This window comes from Phyllostomus hastatus, unplaced genomic scaffold (assembly GCF_019186645.2).
Source record: "Phyllostomus hastatus isolate PE091 unplaced genomic scaffold, TTU_PhHast_1.1 phas_contig_80, whole genome shotgun sequence".
NCBI lineage: Eukaryota > Metazoa > Chordata > Mammalia > Chiroptera > Phyllostomidae > Phyllostomus > Phyllostomus hastatus.
In genome coordinates this window covers 4,554,518-4,579,551 of record NW_025333960.1, presented here as the reverse complement: position 1 = coordinate 4,579,551, position 25,034 = coordinate 4,554,518, and the positions used below count along the sequence as shown (strand labels likewise).

General features: G+C 41.4%; 1 protein-coding gene across 3 annotated transcripts in view; it reads left to right on the top strand.

Annotated features, from left to right (window-relative positions):
- Positions 1-25,034, top strand: part of LDLRAD4 (low density lipoprotein receptor class A domain containing 4) — a 597,995-nt gene that overhangs the window by 554,429 nt on the left and 18,532 nt on the right. For all 3 annotated transcript variants that reach the window (XM_045850254.1, XM_045850255.1, XM_045850253.1), the window contains exon 5: positions 18,627-18,781. In XM_045850254.1, coding sequence (XP_045706210.1) covers positions 18,627-18,781 — 155 coding nt within the window. The remainder of the gene's footprint in view (positions 1-18,626; positions 18,782-25,034) is intronic.

Below are 25,034 nucleotides of genomic sequence, written 5' to 3'. Positions count from 1 at the left end.
CTACAAGAACTTGAGGAACAACAACAAAGACAGCCCACAGCAAGCAGAAGGAAGGAAATAACCAAGATCAGAGCAGAATTAAATGACATAGAGACTAAAATCACAATTCTAAGGATCAATGAATCCAAGAGCTGGTTCATTGAAAGATAAACAGAATCCACAAGCCTTTAAGCAGACTCATCAAGAAAAAAAGAGAGACAACCCAAATAAACACAATCAGAAATGAAAGAGGAGAGATTACAACAGATACCACAGAAATACAAAGGATTGTAAAAAATTACTACAAAGAGCTGTATGCCAACAAATTTGAAAACCTGGGTGAAATGGACAACTTTCTAGAGAAATATAATCTTCCAAAACTCAATGAAAAAGAAGCAGAAAGTCTGAACAGACCAATAACAACAAAAGAAATTGAAGCAGTAATCAAAAAACTCCCAACACACAAAAGCCCTGGACCAGATGGTTTCACAGGAGAGTTCTACAAAGCATTTAAGGAAGAGCTAACCCCTATCCTTCACAGACTATTCCAAAAAATCTAAAAAGATGGGAGTCTCCCAAATTCTTTTTATGAGGCCAACATCATCCTAATTCAAAAACCAAATAAAGACACAACAAAGAAAGAAAACTTAAGGCCAATATCACTGATGAACATTGACGCTAAAATCCTCAACAAAATACTGGGAAACCACATCCAACAATACATTAAAAAGATCATACACCATGACCAAGTGGGATTCATTCCAGGGATGCAAGGATGGTACAATATTCACAAGTCAGTAAATGTAATACATCACATAAACAAAAGCAAAAACAAAAACCACATGATCATATCAATTGATGCAGAAAAAGCATTTGATAAGGTACAGCACCCATTCATGATAAAAACACTCGGCAAAGTGGGAATAGAGGGAGCATTTCTCAACATAATAAAGGCCATATATGAGAGACCTACAGCCAACATCATACTCAATGGGCAAAAATTAAAATCTTTTCCACTAAGATCAGGAACAAGACAAGGCTGTCCACTTTCACCACTTCTATTCAATATAGTATTGGAAGTTTTAGCCACAGCAATCAGACAAGAAAAAGAAAGAAAAGGCATACAGATCAGAAAGGAGGAAACAAAACTCTCCCTGTTTGCAGATGACATGATAGTATACATAGACAATCCTATAGACTCTACCAAAAAACTGCTTGACCTAATAAATGAATTTGGCAAAACAGCAGGATACAAAGTCAATGTCCAGAAATCAAAGGCGTTTCTGTACACCAACAATGAAACAGCAGAAACAGAGATCAAGGAAAAAATCCCATTTGAAATAGCAAAAAGAAAAATAAAATATCTAGGAATAAACCTAACCAAAGAGGTAAAAGACCTATATTCAGAAAACTACACAACACTCAAGAAAGAATTCAAGGAAGACACAAACAAATGGAAACATATACTGTGTTCATGGATTGGAAGAATGAATATCATCAAAATGTTCATACTACCCAAAGCAATTTACACATTCAATGCAATTCCTATTAAAGTACCAATGGCATATTTCACAGACATAGAACAAACACTTCAAAAATTTATATGGAATCATAAACGACCCCCAATAGCTGCTGCAATTTTGAGAAAGAAGAGTAAAGTAGGAGGGATCACAATACCCGACACTAAACTATACTACAAGGCCACTGTAATCAAAACAGCCTGATACTGGCATAAATACAGGCACATAGACCAATGGAACAGAACAGAGAGCCCAGAAATAAGCCCAAGTCTCTATGGTCAATTAATATTTGACAAAGGAGGCAGCAACATAAAATGGAGTAAAAATAGCCTCTTCAACAAATGGTGTTGGGAGAACTGGACAGCCACATGCAAAAAAAATGAAACTTGAGCACCAACTTACACCATATACAAAAATAAATTCAAGGTGGATAAAAGACTTAAATATAAAATGTGACACCATTAAAGTCCTAGAAAAGAACGTAGGTAGGAAAATCTCAGATATTTCATGAAGAAACTTTTTTACTGACTTGTCCCCGAGAGCAAGGGACATAAAGGAAAGAATAAACAAATGGGACCTCATCAAAATTAAAAGCTTCTGCACAGCTAAAGAAAACAGTATTAAAATTAAAAGAGAACCAACTGTATGGGAAAACATATTTGCCAATGATACCTCAGACAAGGGTTTAATCTCTAAAATATACAAGGAACTTACAAGACTTCACTCTAAGAAGACAAGGAATCCAATTAAAAAGTGGGCAAAGGACTTGAACAGACACCTCTCCAAGGAGGACATACAGAAAATCCAAAGACACATGAAATGATGTTCAATATCGCTAGCTATCAGAGAGATGCAAATTAAAACCACAATGAGATACCACTTCACACCAGACAGAATGGCCATCATAAACAAAGCAACAAACAACAAGTGTTGGAGAGGTTGTGGAGAAAAGGGGACCCTAGTGCACTGCTGGTGGGACTACAGACTGGTATAACCACTATGGAAAGTAGTGTGGAACTTCCTCAGAAAACTAAAAATGGATCTGCCTTTTGACCCTGCAATTCCACTGCTGGGACTCTATCCTAAGAATACTAAAACACCAATCCAAAAGAACCTATGCATCCCAATGTTCATAGCAGCACCATTTACAATAGCTAGAAGCTGGAAGCAACCAAGATGCCGATCAGTAAATGAATGGATCAAAAAACTATGGTACATTTACACAATGGAATTCTATGCAGTAGAAAGAAAGCAGGAGCTCCTACCCTTTGCAACAGTGTGGATGGAGCTGGAAAACATTATGCTTAGCGAAACAAGCCAGACAGTGAAAGACAAATACCATATGATCTCACCTTTAACAGGAACCTAAATAACAAAAGAAAGAAACAAGCAAAATATAACCAAAGACACTGAAATAGAGGCCAGGCTGACAGTGCCCACAGAAGAGAGTAGAGGGAATTTAAGGGGACAGTGAGAAGGGTTCGCAGGAACAAACTTAAAGGACACATGGTCATAAACTAAGGGGAGGGTGGTAGTGGGAGGGAAGTGGGGAGGATGGGAGGGGGGACTGGATTGGGAGTAAAAAGGAGAAAACTGTATTTGAACAATGATTAAAATAAAAAAAAAAGAAATTGTCAATGGTAGCTGAAAATGCTATGAAAATTGATAAAATAGTAAAATAGTAAAAATCACATTGTTTTTTTTTCTTCTAGAAAAAAAAATAAATAAAGATGCATATTTAAAGACAAAGAGGGAGAAAAGAGTTCTTGAATGGAATTTTTTTTTACACTTTCCTACTTGTGTGTTTTTGTTTTGCAGACTTGTTCCTTCACACACCTTTCTACTGTATATGCTGCCTTTTCTCTGAGTTAAGGGAAAAGCAATATTGGAGCATATGATTTAAAAAGCCACAGTTATCCACATATCATCAGGGCCAGCTAAAATAAGATGTTTATTGTGTGCTTTCTTCCTCAAACTTCCTCTTCAGACTGGTGCTTAAAAGAAAATGAGAACAAAATTAAAACCACCACTTGGTGACTTATCCTCACATCCCTTCAGTGAATGCAGAAGAATAGTGTAGTGCCTGAGTTAATGAAGCATGGCATATATGCGTCAAATGCAGTCCAGGTTGGCTCTGCTGGATACCTACCTCAGCTTGGAGTACGGCACACAACCCCCAGTTTATGGTCAATTTACTTGTAGTGATGGAATCACTCTGAAATCAGGTCCCTTGAGTAAAATTCACAAGATTGCATATGCCTGGTGTAAAGTATGGACAATGTTTTGAAAGTAACTCATCCATAAAGTCAAAGACTTATAAAATGATTTTTAAAGTAGATTAAATACTGAAAATGATTAAACAGAATGAATAAGTAGTTTAATTAAGATTGATTTCCCATAATCCAAATGCCTAGTTGATAAGGAAGACAGCCAAACAAAAAAGATGTGTTAAGGCAGAGTGGAAAATCCTGTAGCCATTAAAAATTAAAAAATGTTGATTTTTTGATACATGAACTATTCATTTTAAATAATAGTCCCCAAAGAGCACTATTTGCCACTGTGTTAGAATGCTAATATGTCTACTAGAAATAGAACAGATTTTCAAGTCCAATATGTTGACTAAATCTCAAAGTTTCCCAAAATAGACTTGCTTGACAGTCATATGCAATCTCGTGAATATTACTCTTGAAGGACCTGATTTTAGAGTGATTCTATCACTATGAGTAAATTCACTTGACATTGTTATCTCTAGGTGGCTAGGATCCCAGGACTAGAGGGACAAAGGAGAACCCACAAGGCCCAGCTTGAAGTAGGAGGGTCTCTTAATGCTTTCTGAAGCTGGCTCTTCTCTGTGGAGAATTCCCTCAGTTGGATAACCACATTCCAGCCCTGTCTCTGGAGCCTTCCCCTTTTCATTCACCCAACTGTGTGGCTCTGAGAAAAAACCTGGGAAAAGTATAACATAAGAGAGGGGAGTTACATTTTAAATGTGGAAACTGCTCAAGAACAATCAGACTGCCATGATTGGCACATACAAATGTATACAGCTGCTAATTTTCCTTCTGAAATTCCCATTTCTTTTATCCGCATGAAATTTCAGAAAAATGCTCTTGATGACTTTTTTGTTCCTTTCCTTCCCAATGCCCCCAACCCCCAATAATTAGATGATGACATAGGGATGTCTTCTGATCAACCTGAGGACCCAGAGGTAACATCAAGCCCAGACGCTCTTCTTGGCTGGCCCTAGGTGATGTACTGGGGCAAACAGCAGGACTGGCTGCTGATGTAACTGTTCTTGTTTCGAATATTCGTTGTAACCAACAGTTTAGTTTTGTTTTGACAACTCCTTCTCCAGCCAAAACTATCGTTATGGCACACATCTTGTTATTTACCCTAAATAAGGAAAAACAAAGGCTATTCTGGGCACAGAGCAGTGCTTGTGGCTGGAGTTATTTGCAAAAGTATCTTAGCATGCTGCCCTTTTCACTGAGGCCACACCGTGACTTTTTCTGTACAGTGCTGTGACAGATGCTCAGTCTTCTCAGAGTCTTTTTACAGAGCCACAGGGCATCAAAATGCACCGGAGATATTTTATGCACATATGAAATAAACTGTTTAGACCTCAAGGGAAAAGAGACTGTGCTTGCACAAAATGAACCAGGAAAAAGCACTCTCCTGAGATATGTCTCTGCTTTAGCATTTGAATTGCCTTTTTTTTCTCATTACCTGAGATTGTTTTCTGTAATTTCTGAAACTTGTAAACTAAAACTGCATAGTAAGATTGAGAGTCCTGACTTTATAAGATTCTCTTGGGTATATTTGTACTACCATACATTGAAAAATAATGATGACAAGGGAGAGAGAGAGAAAGGAGGGAGAGAGGAGGAAAAGAAAAGACAAGGCAAGGGGAAGAGCTGACAGGAAAGGGAGAGAGGGAGGGGGAGAAACTATGAGTGTTTCCTGCTGTGGTTATGACTTTGCCAGTTGCCAGTGCAACACTTAGCTGCACAAGCCATGTGAGCTGCTCACATCAGTCAGAGACTTTGCAGAGAGGAGGACCCAGAGGATAGCCCACAGCTTGGTTCCTGGAGTGAGGGCCACTGCATGTGCTCTGAGTCTATATATGCTCTTGAAGCTGGAGCCACAGCAGAGAAGCATGAGTAGCTAAGTGTCTTCCTGTTTACACGTGCTGCCACAGTAAGCACACACTCTCTCTCTCCCTTTCCATTTCTTTAACTCTGAAGGCTTCCATCAGAAATCATGGGAAGAAATATTGTGTTAATATTTGTATATTTCCCCTTTCATTCTTGTCTGGTTTGGTATTTGCCCATTGAAAAGATTATTGAACATAATAGAACAAGAAGATGATCTGTCTAGCCGCATTGCACTTATCTGTATGTGTAACATGTCCTATGTGAGGCCAACACAAGAAATGCAGACTAATCATTGCTCTATGGGTGTTCACGGGCTCTCAGGATTTCAGACCCTGGACTTGTTATCTGTTCTGTGACACCACCAGCTTCCTGCCATAGAGTTCCTGGTTTCTGTGGATGGCAGTTAATAATTGGTAGCCACAGTCCGTGGTCAGAGCCACAGCATTTGAGCCTAGTATTTGGGCTGGGCCCCACTGATACAGTAGAAAGAGACAAACACACACATATACACACCATGCTGGCTATAACTGTACCTCTGAGCTGCCTGGAGAGGAGATTGCCTGAGGGTGAAGAGATGCTTTGAACTGGGAGTGAGGGGTGCAGCATCATAGTTAGACTCCCCCTTGCAAAGGACTCAATTATCTCCAGTGATCACCTGAACAACAGCATACTCAAGGAGGCCCAGTTTAAAGACCTGTTCTTGAAAAAAGGTATTCTTCCAAAGGCCAGCTGTGGGTAATTCCTGCTCTCTCAGGTTTGTTGTGGTTGTTCTTAGAGTTTAGTATGAGGATAGAGTTGAGAAAAGTAAGAACTTTGTGTCTCCCTAAGAGAGGTCTGTGAACTCTGAGAACACTTTAGGGCTAGACTCCTTAGGAAGTTGTATTTTATGCTTTTTCATTTTTCTTGCCTGTAATTATTTTGTTTGAGTTGGAGATGATAGCATAAATACATAGGTTTGTTGCTTTGGAGTTTTGGGTTCTCAAATGCTCTATAAGTGAGGCTAAATCCTCCCCTTGGTATTCTATTACTCATCCATGAGTACTTTTTTTCACCCTGAGTCATTGAAAACAGCAATTTAAAGAAAAGATGTATTTCTCAGGATGTGGAGTGTTCACTGGGCAGCTTCTCAGGTCACCAGTACAGTAACAGTCAGGAAAGAGAACTATGATTCTGAGAGGGAGACAGACAGAGCCAAGGAAAGTTAGAGACAGAGTGATTGCTAGTCGGTGAGCACTCACAAACCACTGCTCTTAACTGAGAATAGGACAGTTTCTTACGTAGCTGCATTTTTTTTGTGATACACTTTTCTAATTTAGCAATGTGGGGGTGGATAATGGTAGATTTAAAAGGTTTGTAATTGCTCTTACTGTTCTTCTGTGTTTTCAGAAAATCCTGTCAATTATCTTTGATTGGAACATATTTAGCTAATTTTCTTTCTGAAGAGATCATGAAACTCTAGATTCTAAAATGTATGGTGAAAAGTTGTACTGTGATGCAGACACCGGCCCACAGTGTTCGAGTCATTATGGATGAAAGGAGACATTCACATGGACCACCGAGTCTAGAGGAAGAAAAGGGACAGCATGGCTTTTCTCTCAAGGGGAGCAAAAGCCACAGCCTCTGCCATCACAGGCCTTTATTTCTCTTTTTTCCAACCATTACACAATGGTCCTCATTTGCTATGCACAGCTTAGCTTTAGGTGGTTACCTTTTACAGAAAACAAAGAAGATTCTGGTAATCACATCACAGAAGAGGGATATTTGCAAATGAAAAGGCACAAGTGGTCGAACTGGTTACACTGGTCCTTGGAAGGTTTAGGATGGTTTTTAGGAAGTTATTCTACAGTAAATATTTGCCACTGGGGGCTGGGCCCATGCCACACAGGATGGTCTACTACAGTACTGGATGAGTACTTAGACCTTAGTAAATTAAAAAGATATTATTCTAGATGGACAGTATCTTCACTCTAGGGACCAAATAGCCAATAAGATTGTCTCTGACTGCCACCTACTTGCCAGTGCCACTACAGGCACTAGCCTTTGACCTCAGAAGGCCCTGTGCCATTTGACTGTGCCCTGCTTTCATCTCTCCTCCTATAGATCATAAACATCATCTCCCACTTTTATCATGCAAAACATTTTATATAAATATATGAATATAATTAGGATTCTATAAACAGGTAACCTTTTTATAAAAGCAACCATGAGACTCTTTTCAGTGACAGTTCACACTGCCTAGAGTAAATAATAATAGCTGAACAATTGTTACAGAATATGAAAACATTTAGCAGAACTGTACCACTGATGTCATTAGTGTTTGGTGGGATGTGGTTCTGTGCTAGACACTGTTCAAAGCAGATTAAGTAATCAGGACTTCTTCCTCCCAGGGATTTCTTCAAGAGTTATCTATAATGAACACCAACTTTGTGCCAGGCATGTGCTACCTGCTGGGGATACTACAGAAGAACAAGTAATTGTACCTGGGCTCACTCCAGGGGAGAAGAAGAAAATGGGCTCTAACAAGACAGCGATAACTGCTGTAACAGATTCAGATGCCCACAAGGGTAGTGAGACCATCATCAAGGGGTGAAAATTAGCTAAATATGTTCCAATCAAAGCAGAACATATGTTCCAATTCACTACAAGGGTAGTGAGTCCATCATCAAGGGGTTAGGAAAAAGCTTCTAAAGGAAGATAAAGCTGGCAGTGACACAAAATCTGGCTATTTCCAAATCTAGGTGGCTCTTTTCCCCTTCTGTTTTTCTACTTGTTGTGAGATAGGTCAGAGTAGTCAATCCACCCCAAGGAAAATAAAGTGCAAAATACAGGGTGGGGCAAAAAGTAGACTTGTACTTGTTCATATGGAAAATAATATAATAATTAATAAATAATAATACAAGAATAAATTCCATGTTTCCTGTACTCACAACTATAAACCTACTCTTGCCATACTCTGTATATAATATAATCATTATGATTATAGCTCTTACTGTTTTGCCTCCTGAACTTGAAGCTGTGAAGTTATTCCTTTAATACAGGCTGAATTTTTCCCTCTTGACCATGGTGTTTAATCAGTGTGAATTTTCATTCAACCATTAAAGTAAGTATCCAAGAGTATTTTTATACTAACAATTCACAAACTTGAGACAATTACAGTCTATGTAGGTTCCAACTCCTAGCCATCTTCCTCCCCCCCGCCCACCCATCTTTCTACCCCCACTGCCCAGACTCTGTAGGTTTTGGGAAAGAATGTCAGCCTTTTGGAATAGTCGGCACTTTAAAACTGTCACAGAGCCATAAATAAAGAGTAAGATACCCCAAGGCTGTCATCTTCCAACCACACCCATGTCTGCCCAGGAAGACAAAGGGAGGAAATGCAGTTGCCCATTCATTGTACCTGAACCATGGTGGGGACCTAGGAGAGCTCTTTAGGAGAGAGGGTCTGACTGGAGGGTAAGCTAGCCCTGGCAGCTTACCATGGTCTTGGCTTTCCCAGTAGATTCTAGCACTTAGGGGAGTGAGGTGGAAGTATTGCTACCATTGGTTAGGGTAGAAGAGGAACCATTCAGGGTGGTGTGCAGGGATTTATGGAAAGCATTAAGCCCTTTCAGTGATGTCGTAGTATTCTGCATTGAAGCTTTTCTAAATGCTGCCAAGGTGTTTACTTGGCCTGGAGGAAGGAGGTGGGACTAATGAGAGGCCCAGAACCTCCCCCTTTACAGAGTCAGAAAGAGTATAAATTACATATCTGAAATTTAACAATAATTAAACATTTGGAAAGTAGGACTTTCTGTGAAGGATATTATATTAATGGAGGAAGGACCAGACAGAAGATGGTGTTAACCATACCACAAATAGAAATGAGTGTTATATTAGGAACCTAAGGTAGTATAACTACACTTCCCCAGAGCTTTAAAAATAGTGCAGATGCTCATGCCTCTAATATGAGTCAGTTCAGGTCTTCATTGAACAGAAAATAGGCAAACAGACCTCACACAATCTTTCATGTTTCCATAATTCTCCACTGTGCATCTTGGAATTTCTTGGAGCTGTTTCTATGAAAGTACAGATATGCCATCATCATTGTCATCATTTTCAGTGTTTTATAGTGATAAAATAAGGTGTTGTGATGCCTTCCTATAAATTTTAGATAAGACTTATAAAATTTCTGGTGTTGGGATTGCACTGACTCATCCATTACAACATCATGAGCTATACAGCCCCATGAGAGGAGGGAGAGTTGGTTCTAAATGAGAGCTTTGCTGGTTAGAGTAATCTTGGTCATAGGTCTTTGCTTTTCATCACTTTGAATACTTATTGCCAGTCCCTTTTTGCCTGCAAAGTTTCTTTTGGGAAATCTGCTGATAGTCTTATGGGAAGTCCTTTGTAGGTAATTATTTGCTTTTCTCTTGCTTCTTTTAAGATTCTCTTCTTATCTTTAACTTTTGGTATTTTAATTATGATGAATCTGGGTGTTGTCCTCTTTGGGTCCAAATTGTTTGGGACTCTCTGTGCTTCCTGGACTTGTACTTCTATTTCCTTCACCAAATTAAGGACATGTTCTTTCATTATTTTTTAAATAAGTTTTCAATTTCTTGCTCTTCCTCTTTTCCTTCTGGCATCCCTATGTTTCAGATGTTGGCACTTTTGGAGATGTCCCAGAAAACTGAAGGGCAGATAAAGTGCTTCCCAGACAAGATAAAGCTAAGGAGTTCATCATCACCAAGCTCTTATTATATAAGATGTTAAAGGGGCTTATTTAAGAAAAAGAAAATCAGCCCTGGCTAGCATAGCTCAGTGGATTGAGCGCAGGCTGCGAACCAAAGTGTCGCAGGTTCGATTCCAGTCAGGGTACATGGGTTGCAGGCCACAGCTCCCAGCAACCACACATTGATGTTTCTCTCTCTCTCTCTATCTCCTTCCCTTCCCTCTCTAAAAATAAATAAAATCTTAAAAAAATAGAAAAAGAAGATCAAAACTATGAACATTAAAATGACAACAAACTCACAACTATCAACAACTGAATATAAAAAAACAAAAAACAAACTAAGCAAACAACTAGAACAGGAATAGAGTCACAGAAGTGGAGATCATATGGAGGGTTATCAGCAGGGAGGGGGAATGGAGATAATGGGGTAAAAGGTACAGGGAATAAGAAGCATAAATGGTAGGTACAAAAAAGACAAGGAGATGTTAAGAATAGTATAGAAATGAAGAAGCCAAAGAATTTGCATGCATGACCCATGAACATGAACTAAGGGGGGATTGCTGAAGGGAAAGGGGGTACCAGGTGGAGTAGGGAAAAGGGGAAAAGCTTGAACAACCATAATAGCATAATCAATAAAATATTAAAAAAGAAGAATAAAACTTTAAAAAAGAAGAGGGATAGTTGGAAAATTTGACTTTGGCTTAATATTCTCTCCTTGTTTGGCCTGCTTTTTGGCATTTTTTTGTTGCTATCAGTAGCTATTGAAATCAAGGAAAACTGACCAATGAACTGTGTTGAGAATCCTATTGTGTACATGAAGTTTTGGAAACCCTAAAGTAATCCTGTTATTTTCTCACAACTCTACAATTCTCATATATTTTAAATGTGTGTTAATAGTTCTTTCAAAATTCATTCTTAGCCTCCTCCCCTTTCCATCCCATCCCCTAAAACCAAACTTGAATAAAGCCTTCAAGGAAAAGGTTATTGGCATTTTTCCTTCCAGTGTACCCTCAGTTCCATGCACATAAACTGTCCCCTACAACATGAAGATAGACAACATCTTGCAGGGCCAGATGTGAGGAGTACAGGAGGAGGGAGGGGCAGCAAGTCCTAAGTGCAGTGCCAGGTGTCAGCTTGCATCTGCCTCACTTTTGTGCACATGCTGCTGCTCCATAGGGTTGTGTACATGAATTCTCAGGAGCAGTAGCTTACATGCATCTGACTGATAAATATGCCTCTGTCTGAAGAGTTCCCTGTGGGGTTGGTAAAAGGTCTTACTGCACCTCTGCTGCCTGAGCATAGCCCTTGCACCCTGGGCCTCCCAAGCTTGGAACACATGTAAGAGAAATGAATGATGAATAAGGTGGGAAGGTATGTATGTGTGTGTGCCTGTGTGGGGGGAAACATGTGGCCAGGAACTGCCACCTTCATTGAAGGATTTCAGCAGGAAGTGGAGAGTGGTTGGTCTGCCTGAACCCTTACTGTACAGTGAAGGGAATTGCTGAGTGAGGTCCTTAGAAGCTCTGAAAATGTCTGTGTTTGATCAGGAATACAGAAAACTTGAAACTGGATACTTTGAAGAAGAGATGTGCTGAATTTCATCTCATACATTCAAAAGTGGGAATGCAGGGTTGTTGTTTTTTTTAATATAAAATTTCTTTTACTTGCTCTGTGAAAGTTATTTTCTTAAGATACAAAATCAGGCCAGTGGCACAGCCATGTCAGGTGCTGGCAAAATACTGTGGGGGCCCCTACTGGCTCTGAGCAGGCTCCAAACATGGGTGACGGACTTTGAGGGAGGGTTCAGGAATGGGGAGGGAAGAGACAGGAATCACATCATCTACCACAGTTATTACAAAATGTAGGGAGAGAGAGGTGAGGGGAGAGAGGTGAGGCAGGTGGCTGGGTTTGTGGGTCTATAACCCCCTCCCCATCTACCCTTCCTATCTGCCATCTGGACTGTGGATATCCTATGGTGTCATGATCTTTTCTTGACATGACACCAATTTGTTGTTTATGATGTATTTTTAGTAGTATTTTCTTGTTTGACATGAATGAGGGTGTGGGAGGACAAGTATGGGCTTGCTTACATACCTCCTCATGAACTTGAATAGGTTATTGAAGGGAGAAGTTACCGGTAGCACAGGACTCTGGGGTTCAGAATTCATCATGCTTATTTTCTAGAACCGTCTCTCTGTTTACTTGAATTTTCACTCTGAGAATCCTCTAGATCTCTCTTCAGGGAGTATTTGTAATCCCAAAGAGTAAAAGCTTCATATTTTCCAGTTGTTAGTATTCAAGGAAAAAGTCTGTTTTCATTGTCTGGTTTTGCTAGAGTTTGATGCAAAAGACTGCTGCACATTTGGCTGCATGGCTCCACTGGAGATCCATGCCCAGGGGTTTCACAGTGTCTCATGAGTCCCTAATGTAGGAGGCTTCCAGGAGTGCCATAGGTGATCTTAACATTCAGCCAGGGGCCAAATTGCTGCTGCTGCACTTGGTGTTGCTCCTGTGCTTGATTTGGATTTGGTTGTTAGAACATAGGCCTTTGGGACCTGGACCAGTCCCTGCAGAAAGAGCTGCCTCTCATGCTGGCCCAAGGTCTATAGTAGCTTAGGCTCTGATTGGGCTTCTGTCACCCAGGGTGGCCAGCTGGGCTTAACTGCTTGCCTCAGTGAGTGATGCCCTGAGGACCCAGTTCCTGGTAGCCTGAGCCCACACCTTGCCCCTGGCAAGTTACTCACTTCAAATGCCCATGAACCCCTGGAGTCATTATGTGTCCTCTGTGTTTTAAATGTACCTGCTGTAGTCATGCATGAAACCTCAGGACAATGATCCTGGAGCCACTTTGACAACATTTCAAATCCTGTTATCTGGAATGTCCCCAAGAAATTCATGCTGCTCATGTTTGTACTAGCATGCCTGCTGTCCATTGATCTAGACCACCCATTCTCCAAATGTGGCTGAAGATTCCAGGGGGGTCCCCAAGACTCTCCAGGTGGTTACTGAGGCCAGATCTTCTTCATATATCTCAACAAAAGCAACATGTCACAACAGATTGAAAGTGAAGCAGAGAGGAGAATCTAGCTGTCTTCTGTTAAGACAAATGTTAAAGACATGTGCGGAAGTATAAAGAAATGCTACTCATCACTAAATTATTTTGTTTTGAAAAATACAATCATTTTGATCATGTTACATATACTAACATGTAATGAGTTTAATTTTAATGAATGAATACATTTTTTAGTTTTAATTTCAAGTTTGGGAAACATTGATAGATACCATTGTACAAACAGAGCTCTTTGGGAGTAACAAGTAATTTTTAGGAGTATAGAGGGGTCCTGAGACCAAATTACTTGAGAGCTGCTGGTCTAAGCAGACCAAGAGGGTGGAACTGAGGAAGAAAATGCAGCAGGTATGGACACATTGAGAGGTGGGTTGGGTCTTCCAGGTGCCAGCACCTCATCAGAGCAGGGCAGGGCCCAGCGGGTCTGCATGTTGACAATAAAGCTGGTGAAGAGCAGCCTAAGAGCAAGTAGTCCCTTTAAAGAAAGTTGGTGGCAGTTTGGTACACTGCTTCCCACAACCGAGATCTTTCTTACCCTTGCTTCCAATGAACTTTTTAATATGATGTTAGATCAGAAGATGTATGCATTTCAGACAATATTAAATGTTCTATTTGCTGCCTCAGATAAAAAAAATCAAATCCAGAGTGAATAAAGATCTAAACATATAAATACAGACTACAAAAATCCTAGAAGAAAAATATTTTTAGAATAGCGGAGAAGACAGTCTAAGGAAGCTTAAAAGCTGTAAAGGAAAAAGAGACAGTATTTGATGATGTAAAAATTTATATTTTCTATAAAGAAACTCATAGCAAAGTTTAAAGAGATAAAGACTAGGAGTAAATATTTGTGCCACATGTAACAGATAAATATTTATAGCCATAATATGTAAATACTGCTTATAAATAAATGAAAGTTAAGTAATGGAAAACTACAAATAAACTAATATGATTTTGAAAAAGAAAACTATAAATTACCGATAACCATAGGAAAAGATCTAAAATTCCTAGTAACTGGGGAAATACAAATTAAAACAAGATACATATTTTTGTGCATCAGATGAATACAAATGAAAAGGGTGAGTGTTGAGTGTTAATGAAGGTGTGGAGGAGCGTGCCCTTTCCTTGTCAAGAGCCTTTTTATAATGCAGGGTTCCAGCAGCTATCAGCATTTAGAAGGATATATCCTTGGCCCAGAAAGTTTAATTTTAGAAATCTTTCCTATAGGAATACTTACAAATGTGGGTCAAAACACACATTGACACTCACACACATATACATGCACACACAATCTTCTGATCATAATGGGAGAAGAAAAAAAACACCAAAACATCCATCATTTGGAAAATGTGAGTTCTAGTATATTCATATTCTGGGATAGATAGCCACCATAAAGAGTGAGATTGGTTTATATATATTCTTGTTTAAAGATATCAGTGATGTATTAAGTGACAAAAACCAGAACAATATATTTGTACAGTGATTCCATTTATAAATAAGAAGAAAGCCCTTATTCAATAGGCAAATGCACAAATAAACACAGTGGGTGAACTGTGCCCCCCACCTCATGGGGCTGAATGGGGCAGGGGTTGTTGGAGTGCTGCAGGCCCATAAAGGGGAACTTTTGCATTATGCACTATTTCCTTCTATACTGTTTAAATTTTAAAGGTCATTTTATAATAAAAATCCTTTTCAAGTAAAACACAGATCTAGCCCAATGTGTCCATAGAATTATGAATATATAATTGGATTGCTCTGCTATAAATATTTATCTCTATAGCTTTTCATATTCAGGAAAAGATAACCTAGGAAGACATTCTCCAAGTGAAGAATTAACCCATGAAGACTTTGTGTGGCATCCTTCTGTGCAGTTAGCACTTTCCTCTCTTTCCATAGCTATAAAGCAGTAAAGTTTTCTTGAGGGGAAAAAAATTGTCAGTTTCAGGGTATGATTTAACCTGAAAGGACGAACTCTGCAGTTCACCCACAAAATAGAAATAAAGGTGGGTAAAACAAGGCATTATGAGGTTCAGTCTTCATGCTACGTTGGCTACCTCTGACCTAAGTAGAATTAACTGCCTGCTTAGGTCAATGATTGCTCATTACTGGGGTGATGGGCCTTGGGTTGGTAGATCACCCCTCTGCACAGATCCACACAGCTCTCCTGAGTTGCACTACTTGTACACTTCGGCCAATGCAGGCTTTAGTCCTGTCAGCAGTAGCTGTCCTCGCAGGGAGCACACCTGTGCAGGTGGAGGTATACATTCTAGAAGAGAGGTCTTGGTCTCAACATGTGTGCTCCAGAGTCATTCATTGTTTCCCCTCTTAGTGATGAAGTAACTTAACTACCTTCTAGACACCACCTCAAGCCTGATACCAAAAATATAAAATAAATAGAAATAGGTTTCTGATCATAGTTTCGTGTAAGAGACAGATTCAAAAGGCACAGTCAACATCTTATGTCTTAAGTGATGAAGAAAGGGATCCAATCACATGGCTTCACACAGGCACCATGTGACATAGACTCCACAAGACACAGGATGTCCTAGACATGGAAATGTTATATGCAAAGGCAAAGTCATGAAGACAGTGTTTCTGGATTAACAAGCATGCGACACATCCCATAGCCCACAAGGGTAAATGAGGCCATACTTATATCTGTACCCCAAATGCAAAGGTTTCCAGCCTATTCCCTCTGGGAGAAATTTCAGCCCAGGAGGCATCCATCATGAAGATTTCTTATAGTCCCGAGAAGGGGTTTGGTATACATAAATTTGGTGACTCCCTGGGGGCTTTTTCCCCACAGGAAGTAGATGCTCAAGCCATTGGGGATGAACTGTTCATCCAGGTCCTCTGGAGGCCTTGCCATCAGCCATTAGACCTCAGGAGTTTACAGAGCAGTGCTACTATGAAGGGGGGAGTAAGGAGCCTAGCACCTGGGTCTTGCTGAGTGCCGGTCTCTAGAACTGCTCTGGCATTGCTGCCTGAGCCTCCACAGTCAGCTGTGCCCACTGGGATCTGCCCTTTTACTGCCAGCAAGGGGTACACCTGGCAGACCTACCTGGCCTCAACTGCTCACCACATGGGGCTCAGCAGTTCAGTTCTCTCATACTCAGGTCTCCAATTTCCAAGGTGCACCTCTGGACTAGCACCCCTACAGGCCCAGTGCCAAGTGCAATCCGCCCCATCCAGAAGGCACTATGTAAATCTCTGTCCTTCAGGTATGTAGGGGTTGAGGATAGGAGTGGAGGACAGAACTATAGGACATGACATGGTGGAATTCAGGAAGACCCTCCAGCTACCCCCATATGTCCCAGCCCCTGTCCCTTTGTTCTCAGGGTGTGGATGGAATAAGCAGACATCAGCAGGAGGGTGATACCCAGTCCCCTTTTGCATCATCCCAAGTGTGAGCCCATTTACTGAGAGATAATGCTTCTCCACTGGCCAGTGGCCTGAGCCCTACTGCAGCAAGAGGCTGCACATTGTGTGTACATGTACATGTGTGCACGCCTTGTGGATATACATGCACATGTGTATTTATATGCCCATGTGTATATGTGTGCACAGATGCATCATGCCAATGCGTGTCCACACATGTCATGCACATGTGCATGCACACATTCATGTGTCTTTGTGTGCATTAAAAAAATAAAAATAAAAAATTTAAAACATATATTTTCTGTGGATCCTGTGTGTGTGTGCATGTGTGTGTGTTGCAAGTTTGAGTCAGTAGCACAATCAAAAGAACTCTCCCCTCTTTCTGTTGCCCTTCATTATACCCCATAACTGCCCATCTCACAACAAAAGTTGTACACCGTTCTCCTTACCATTTACCTGAGTCTCTCATTCTTTAAATTGATGTTCCTGCATGAACAGTCTCTTCCTTTCAGTGCATGGGGAGACTGAGAGGAAAACAGGTAGCCAGCACTCAGCAGAGTATGAGCTGGAAGCCAGAAAGCAGAGGGTCTAGGTTCTAGAGCTGACCTAGAGCTTGTTTTCTTCCTGCAAAACTGAAGGGCTTGAATCATCTACTCCTCTCATCCCCAATGCATTGTGCTGTTTTGTAGACATAGCTCCATGGCACTATGCACATGTGTGAAGCATGTGTTAATGGAATTTAGAAAATCTCTTGTAACGGCATTGTCAGAAACCCAGTGGTGACCTGATTGCTCACAGAATATGGTGCCTGCAGAGTTGGAGACAGTGAAGATGTTATTTTTCTAAATTACTTCTAAAGGCAGCAGCTTTGAGGCAAGGAGGTTGGGGCTTTTTAAAACATATATTTTAGCCCTGGCTGGCATAGCTCAGTGGATTGAGCGCAGGCTGTGAACCAAAGTGTCGCAAGTTCAATTCCCAGTCAGGGCACATGCCTGGGTTGCAGGCCATGGCCCCCAGCAACCTCACATTGTTGTTTCTCTCTCTCTCTCTTCCTCCCTTCCTTCTCTAAAAATAAATAAGTACAATCTTGAATATTTTAAAAAAATAAAAATAAAAAATTTAAAACATATTTTCTGTGGATCCTGTGTGGGTGTGCTTTGGGAAACCTGACAAAACCATAAAGATGAGTTTAACTTTCCTAGAGAGTTTACCCTGTGAGAAACAGCTCCAATTTTGACAGGCTTTCTTAACTCCTCTAAGAACACACAGAGGAGGATGTCATGTGACAGGATGGAGTTTAGGTGATGGAGAGCACTGAACTTTTTATACCCCAAGATATGGCCCTTAAGGGCTTGCTTGCACAGTAGGAAAGGGTACCCCAGGTGGCAGCCAGCCTGTGTCATACGCACTGGGCTGGTCTTTGAGTTTCATGTGTATAATGGTATAACTTACAGCACAGCACCTCTACAGGTCTTGTAAGACCAATGGAAGACATTTTCCTACTGCTCTTCTCATTACAAAATTGCAAACACAAGGTTTGTCTGAGCACCAGAGGTCTTCTGGAAAGTGAACCCCATGCCTGAGTCTCCCTTTATTTAAATGTTATTAGAATGTCAAAGACTGGCAGTAGCCCTGGGCAGCAGGCCTGTGGAAAATAGTTTCACTTTCATGAGGTTCTTATGAGGACCAGATTCATGCAAGTGGCTGTTGATGCCTGGTGGTTGTTGTAATCATAGTGCCTTGAGGAGATGAGATCTGGAGAACTGAGTGGGTGATGATGCAAATGGGCATGTGGTTTAACACAGTTTCCTCTTTCATTGCAGCGGAGCTGGAATTCGCCCAGATCATCATCATCATTGTGGCGGTTACAGTGATGGTCGTGGTCATTGTCTGCCTGCTGAATCACTACAAAGTGTCCACACGATCTTTCATCAACCGCCCGAGTCAAAGCAGGAGGCAAGAGAACAGGGTGCAGCAGGTAAGGGTGGTCCTGGGCCTCTTCAGTGTTGCTTAGGCCTCTGGCCCAGGCTCTGAAAGTGTGGCTGGTTGCCTGTGAAGGCCACAAAGCAGAACAGCTTCTCATGTCAGTCCACCCATTGAGGTTCAGAAGTATGAAAGCTTCATATTGAAGGTTAATATACTTAGAAAAAAGCATATGCATTATAAATGTTCAGCTCAGTGAATTCTTACAAACTGAACATACCTGTGTATCCAGTGCCCAATCAACGGAGACATGACCATCCTCCAGGAACACACTCAGGCCCCACTTCCAGGCATGCCCTACAGAAGGTCACCACTGCCTGATGGCTGTCAGCACAAATTAGTTTTACCTACTTTCGAACTTCATAACAATAGAATCATACAGTAGGTGCTTTTTGGTGTCTGCCTTCTTTCACTCACATTACACTTATGAGACCCATCCATGCTGTTACAGAGAGACCTGTTCTTAAATGCACTTGTGCTCACTATCTGCATTTGTAAGACTCTGAGGAATTTCAGCAGTGCCGAACATGTGAGCAGGCTGGAGGGGTAGCAGTGAGACAGCAAGGGCTTAAGGCCTCCTCAGGGGTAGCAAGGCAGGTTGGGCTGTGTTGGGGGCTTACAGAATAGCCCTTAGTAATGCTCTTTGGGTTTTTTTTTTAAGTTTTTTCAGCTTCTTCTGAACCCCCTTCCTCCTCTAGAAAATAAAAAACTAACATTCTGCTAAACTGCTGTGTGATTAATACCTGATAGACCAAGGGCCACTGGAACTTTCTGTTCTGAGCTAGTTTTATAATATATGAATCTGGTAGCTTTTAGTGAAAGCCTTGGAAATGGTGAATTTAGGTACTTATAAATTGTTGGGTTTGGTGGTAGGCAAAAGAGGCAGAATTCCCTCACAATACTCAGCCCATCAGAGTGCGTGTCAAGACCAGGGCTCTCTGGTAACTGATTTAAGGAGACCACAAATGTGGGGGTGCAGCCATTTGGTGGGTATGGTGTAGTCCAGCCCAGGGCCCCTGGGAGCTCTTAGGAGATCAGAATCATGCTTCAGCCCCAATAACCTCTTTCCTTTTTCTCCCTCCTGCTTTCTCTTGTCCTCTGCTGTTTCCTTCCTCCACCTCCCTGGATCCCCAATTTGGTTCACATTCCCCTGCAGTCCTGTAAATGTGACTTTCATCACATCACAGTGGTTTCCCTGTGGCTCCCTGTTGTCCCAGCAGTCTGGTACCTGTGGTGTCCAGATTCACTGTACACTGGTGCCCTGAAGCCTACATATCACAGCGCCGTCCTCCCAACACACACACTGTTACCTGAAGGGGGCCCGAATTCTTCTAAAGTTCTGAACAGAAAATACACATAATTCTGAGTTTAAAGAGAGAAGAGACAGCAAGAGTTTCAGAACTACAGAAGAATCTGCCATCATTGCTTTGCCTAGGCCTTAGAGCAAAGACTACAAATGCCAACCCCTGTCCTTGGGGGAAATGGGTAAAATGATCCCATTCATTGTCATCAATAGGTAGTTCTTCAGTTTCCATGGAGTAACTACCATGAATTTTTCCAAGTTTCCCATGTTACACTTTCTGCTCCAAGCTCCAAAATGTTTCCAGTTACTGCACTGCGGCAACTAAGGCTGCTTTTCTAGTACTGAACCTGGCTCCACCCACCCCTGTCCTCCCCTAAGATTTGCTTCAGTGATCATCTTTCTTCCACCTGACTTGCCTTTCTTTGGATAGGTGAGGTGGCTCCTTCCTCCACTCCTCACTACAGACCTGGCCATGCCTTCTCTCACTGTCCCCATCCATTGTTGCCTTAGCGCCTAAGCACTGGTCTCTGTCCCCAGACTGGAAGCTCCCCTCACAGTCAGTGATGGGATGGGCACATATACAATAACACTGTGTAAGGACCAGATGAGAATGGTAGCTGAAAGACAAGTTTACAAAGAGAGAAAAAAATTCAAGTATGTTTTTACTTGGAATGTATATTCTATTACATTTAGAAGTGGGTCTTGTGGAGCCCCTCTTCAGGGACAGAAGTTTGCCTGTGTTCACCTTGCTCCAGGGGCTGCTGGGTAGCAAGGTCTTCCATTCTTGAATTTAATTAATTCCAGAAGTAATTCAATGACTTTCAGATGTTCCTTCAGGGCTACACCCTGCATGGCAAGTGAAGATAATCAATAGCTAAAATTGTGTCTGCAGAGGTCTTTATCACTCACTGCCTGTGTCTAATTTTGTTAATAAACACTTGAAAGTTCTGCCCCTGAGAGCTCAATATGGGTGTTGGTGCTTCTCAAGGCTTAGATTTTTTTTTCCTAAATAAAATGGGAAGTGGATATTGCACAGCTTAACAATGGGCTCTGTTTGCCATTTCACAAATTCAAGATGTATTTTTACATGGTGACAGATGATTCAGGCCCAAACTGTAACTCCATTTCATGACTAGGACCATTAACCTAGTTTATACTCCAAAGAGGGAAGTGATAGGGTGAGGAAGAAAATGACTTCTCTGCTGGACAAAGATACAAATCTAGGTAACACCATGGGTGCAGCCATTGTTCACATGCAGTCCTCCTGCCTAGGAATGTGCTTTTTCACTAGGCTTCTTACCTCCCGATTACCTATTTATCCTCCTAGAACTTCTTTTAAGAAATACCAGTTCCCTTTACACGATACTGGAAGAGCAATCTGATTCATTTGCATTCATGGTTCCCAACCAGGGGTGGTTTTACCCTCTAGGGAATATTTGACAATGTCATTAGATGTTTTTTTAGTCAACTCAACTAGGGAGTTGCTCCAAGAATGCTCTAAAAATCATGCAATGCACAGGGCAGCCCCCACAACAAAGAATGATCTGACCCCAAATGTCCGTAGTGCTATACTGGGGACCCCATGATCTTACCAGGCACTGAATGCCACCCTTTCTATAGGCACTTCACTGTTACAAGAAGATGCCTGTTAGTATAAGTGGATTTCTCATAGCTTCTACAGAGTGAACACTTCCCAGCAGCTCAGGGGAAAAGTGTTAGGTGTCTACAGAGAAATTGTATGTTCAGAGTATCCTTGTCTGGGACTATGCCTTGGGAACAGTTTCCCCCATCAATTTCTGCCTCTTGGTTGATTCAGTTATTCACTGGATATGAGCCAGGCACTGAGCGAAGAAACAATGTAGTGTGTCCTTGCCCCTAACCCTGCACTCACTGCCACAGCCAGCAGCATCCACTAGACTAATGCTAATTGGCATTTTCTCAATCTTGCTGGGGAAGGCCAGGGGTCTCCTGTTGCCATTTGTGTATGTGGGGTGGAATATATATCCAATGGATATAAACTGTAGGAGAGATTTAGGATGGGGCATTAGGACTTGGCATGGGTAGTTTCAAGTTGCCCTTTCAGGAAGGTGGCTCTCCCTCAGCATCCCAATGTGATTGCCAGTGCCAAGCAGCCTCTTCCCCTAGTTAGCTCCTAGTTAGAAGGAGCTAGACAGGGGCATGGCTGGACAATGACAGTATTCTGGAGAAGGCCCTGAACTTACTTACTGCCAAAGCATGTCACTGATGATCTTCTGGACTCCCCATGGCATCATGTTCCTTGTGCTCCTTGGGAGAAAGGCGACTGGTGAAGACAGATATGTGTTTGTGGTTGCTGATGTCCATGTGGTTTCATGTCTGTTGTCAGAGCACCAAAGTGCTCCTGAAATGCCTTTCACTTTGTCAACATCTAAATTCTGCCTTGCACTGACTGGTTTTCCTCACTTAATATTATATTCTCCAGTTCTATCCATGCTGTCACAAAAGGCAGGAGTTCCTTCTTTCTTTCTACTGTGTAGTGTTCCATTGTATAAATGTACCAGTTTTTTGATCCAATCATTTACTGACGGGCCCTTAGACTGTTTCCAGCACTTGGCTATTGTAAATTGTGCTGCTATGAACACTGGGGTGCATAGAGTCTTTTGAATTGGTGATTCAGGATTCTTATGGTATATTCCCAGCAATGGAATTTCTAGATCAAAAGGCAGTTCCTTTTTTAGCTTTTTAAGGAAATCCCATACTGTTTTCCACAGTGGCTGCACCAGTTTTTAGTCCCACCAACAGTGCACTGGGCTCCCTTTTCTCCACATTTTTACTAGCGCTTGCTGTTTGTTCATTTATTAATGATGGCCATTCTGACCAGTGTGAGGTGATATCTCACTGTGGTTTTAATTTGCATCTCTCTGATGGCTAGTAATGTTGAGCATCTTTTCATGTGTCTCTGGGCCATCTGTATGTCCTCCTTGGAGAAGTGTCTATTTAGGTCCTTTGTTCATTTTGATTTCACCTATAAGTGGAATCTAATGAACAAAATAAACTAACAAGAAAAATAGAACCAGAGGCATGGAAACATGGACCAGACTGACAGCAACCAAGCAACCAGAGGGTAGGGGAGGGGAACATGGAGGGAAAAAAGGACAAGGGACTAGTCAAAGAACATGTGTGAATGACACATGGACATGGACGACAGTGTAGGAATTTATTGTGGGAGTGGGGGTGGGCTGGGTGGAAGAGGACAAAGGGGAAAATTAGGACAACTATAATAGAATAATAAATTAAGTCCTGCCTTCCAAGGGGCCTGAGTGGTAGGGGCTGCAATGTCTAGCTAGTTGGCAGCTTGTGGGTATGGGTACCCTCTGCCAGCCTCCCCATGGGTGAGCCTATGCATTACAGGGACACACTTACTTCTGGGAGTCTTTAACCCACTTCTTTTAGAATCATCTGAGGTCTCTAGAAGTGTGTTAGTAAATGGTATGTTTATTTTAAACTGGAGTGAAAGGGTTGGGCATCTAATTTACTAACTTCTAGGTAATTTGGTTCAACGCTGTTGGTTAAATGTATTTTTATATATTTCTACTGGAAGATTTGATAGTCAAGATAGGAAAGTAAAGGACAATAGTTGGGTTTGTTTGGAGAAAGAGGCTTGCTGCTCATGATTTGGTTAAATAAACTTCACTATACTGGTTGAACTTCCCCTCTCCTCATTAATGGGCTTTCCACCTAAACCAAAAGGTAAAATCAAAACTAAGGTTAATACAATAGGATCTTAGTAACTCTGAATATCCCTGGTTTTCAGAGAGAGAGTCTTCTGGAAAATGGTGGGTTAGATGAGTTGCCCTTTTGAGCCAAGAATGAGGCTTGTCCTGATTCTGGAAGGTTTTCTTTATACAATCAAAGGCACATTCCTCAGTGAGGTCAGTACCCTCATCCTTAACTATATCATGTCCCGCCTTCCTCATGCAGCACCATCTCCCCAGGTTTCCTCCTTTGCTGGCTCCAAAAATATCTGTTGGAAGAACACACTTTACCATGACAGGTCCCCTCTGGCCAATGGAGGAATAAATGGAGTTTGCTTTGGCTGAGGCTGGTCAGCCTTCATCACTGCAGTGTCTCTGAGATACTGTTCCAGGGAGTCTAGAGTATGGAACAGTACTGGTTCTCAATTTAGTGGAAGCAGGCATTCTGAATAAAAAATAAATTAAATTATAGAAAAAGTGGATGTTTTAAATAATGGCAAACAGCAGTGAGTTGGTCTATGATATAAACCTAATGTATTCTTTCTAAGGTTTATTTTTATAGCCTGGTTTATGTGATTTCAGAGCTTTGAGACTGTCTAGATTTCTTTTCATTACCTTATACTGCCAAATACCAGGAAAACAATAAAGGGGCATAAATATTCCAAACACAGCCCTGAGAAATGTTTAGACAAGTCTCTAGAGTCTTTCTTGCTAGAGCTGACAGAGGCTGGAGTGGCCTTTTCTAATACCTTGTAGCCCAGCCTGGCAGGGCCAGCTAAACCTGCCTGGATAGCCCAGAGCTTGGTGGATAGTGGACAAGGCCAAGGTGACCAGCCATTCCCTGAGGAACAGCAGAGAAACAGGATTATTTTACTTAGTTTGAACTATATGAACTTGTGGATAGCAGCCACTTTGATCTATAAAAACAGCAATTTCAAATAAAAATTAACAAAAGGAGTTCCATCAGGCATTTCTTCATTAATGACTGCTGCAGGGGTTAAATCAGTTGTGAAAATATGGGTGCCTGGGACTTTTTGCAGAGACAGAGCAGCGACAGGCTGGCATTCAGTGCAGCCTGTACTGCACCAGCTCCATGGGGGATGCAGAGAAGGAGGCCATTTGTTTGTTTCACCCAGATGTTGGAAAGGAGGATGAGGACTGCAACCATCAGCTGCATTGGTACAGAAACTTGGGTTCTTTGGATCCAAAGT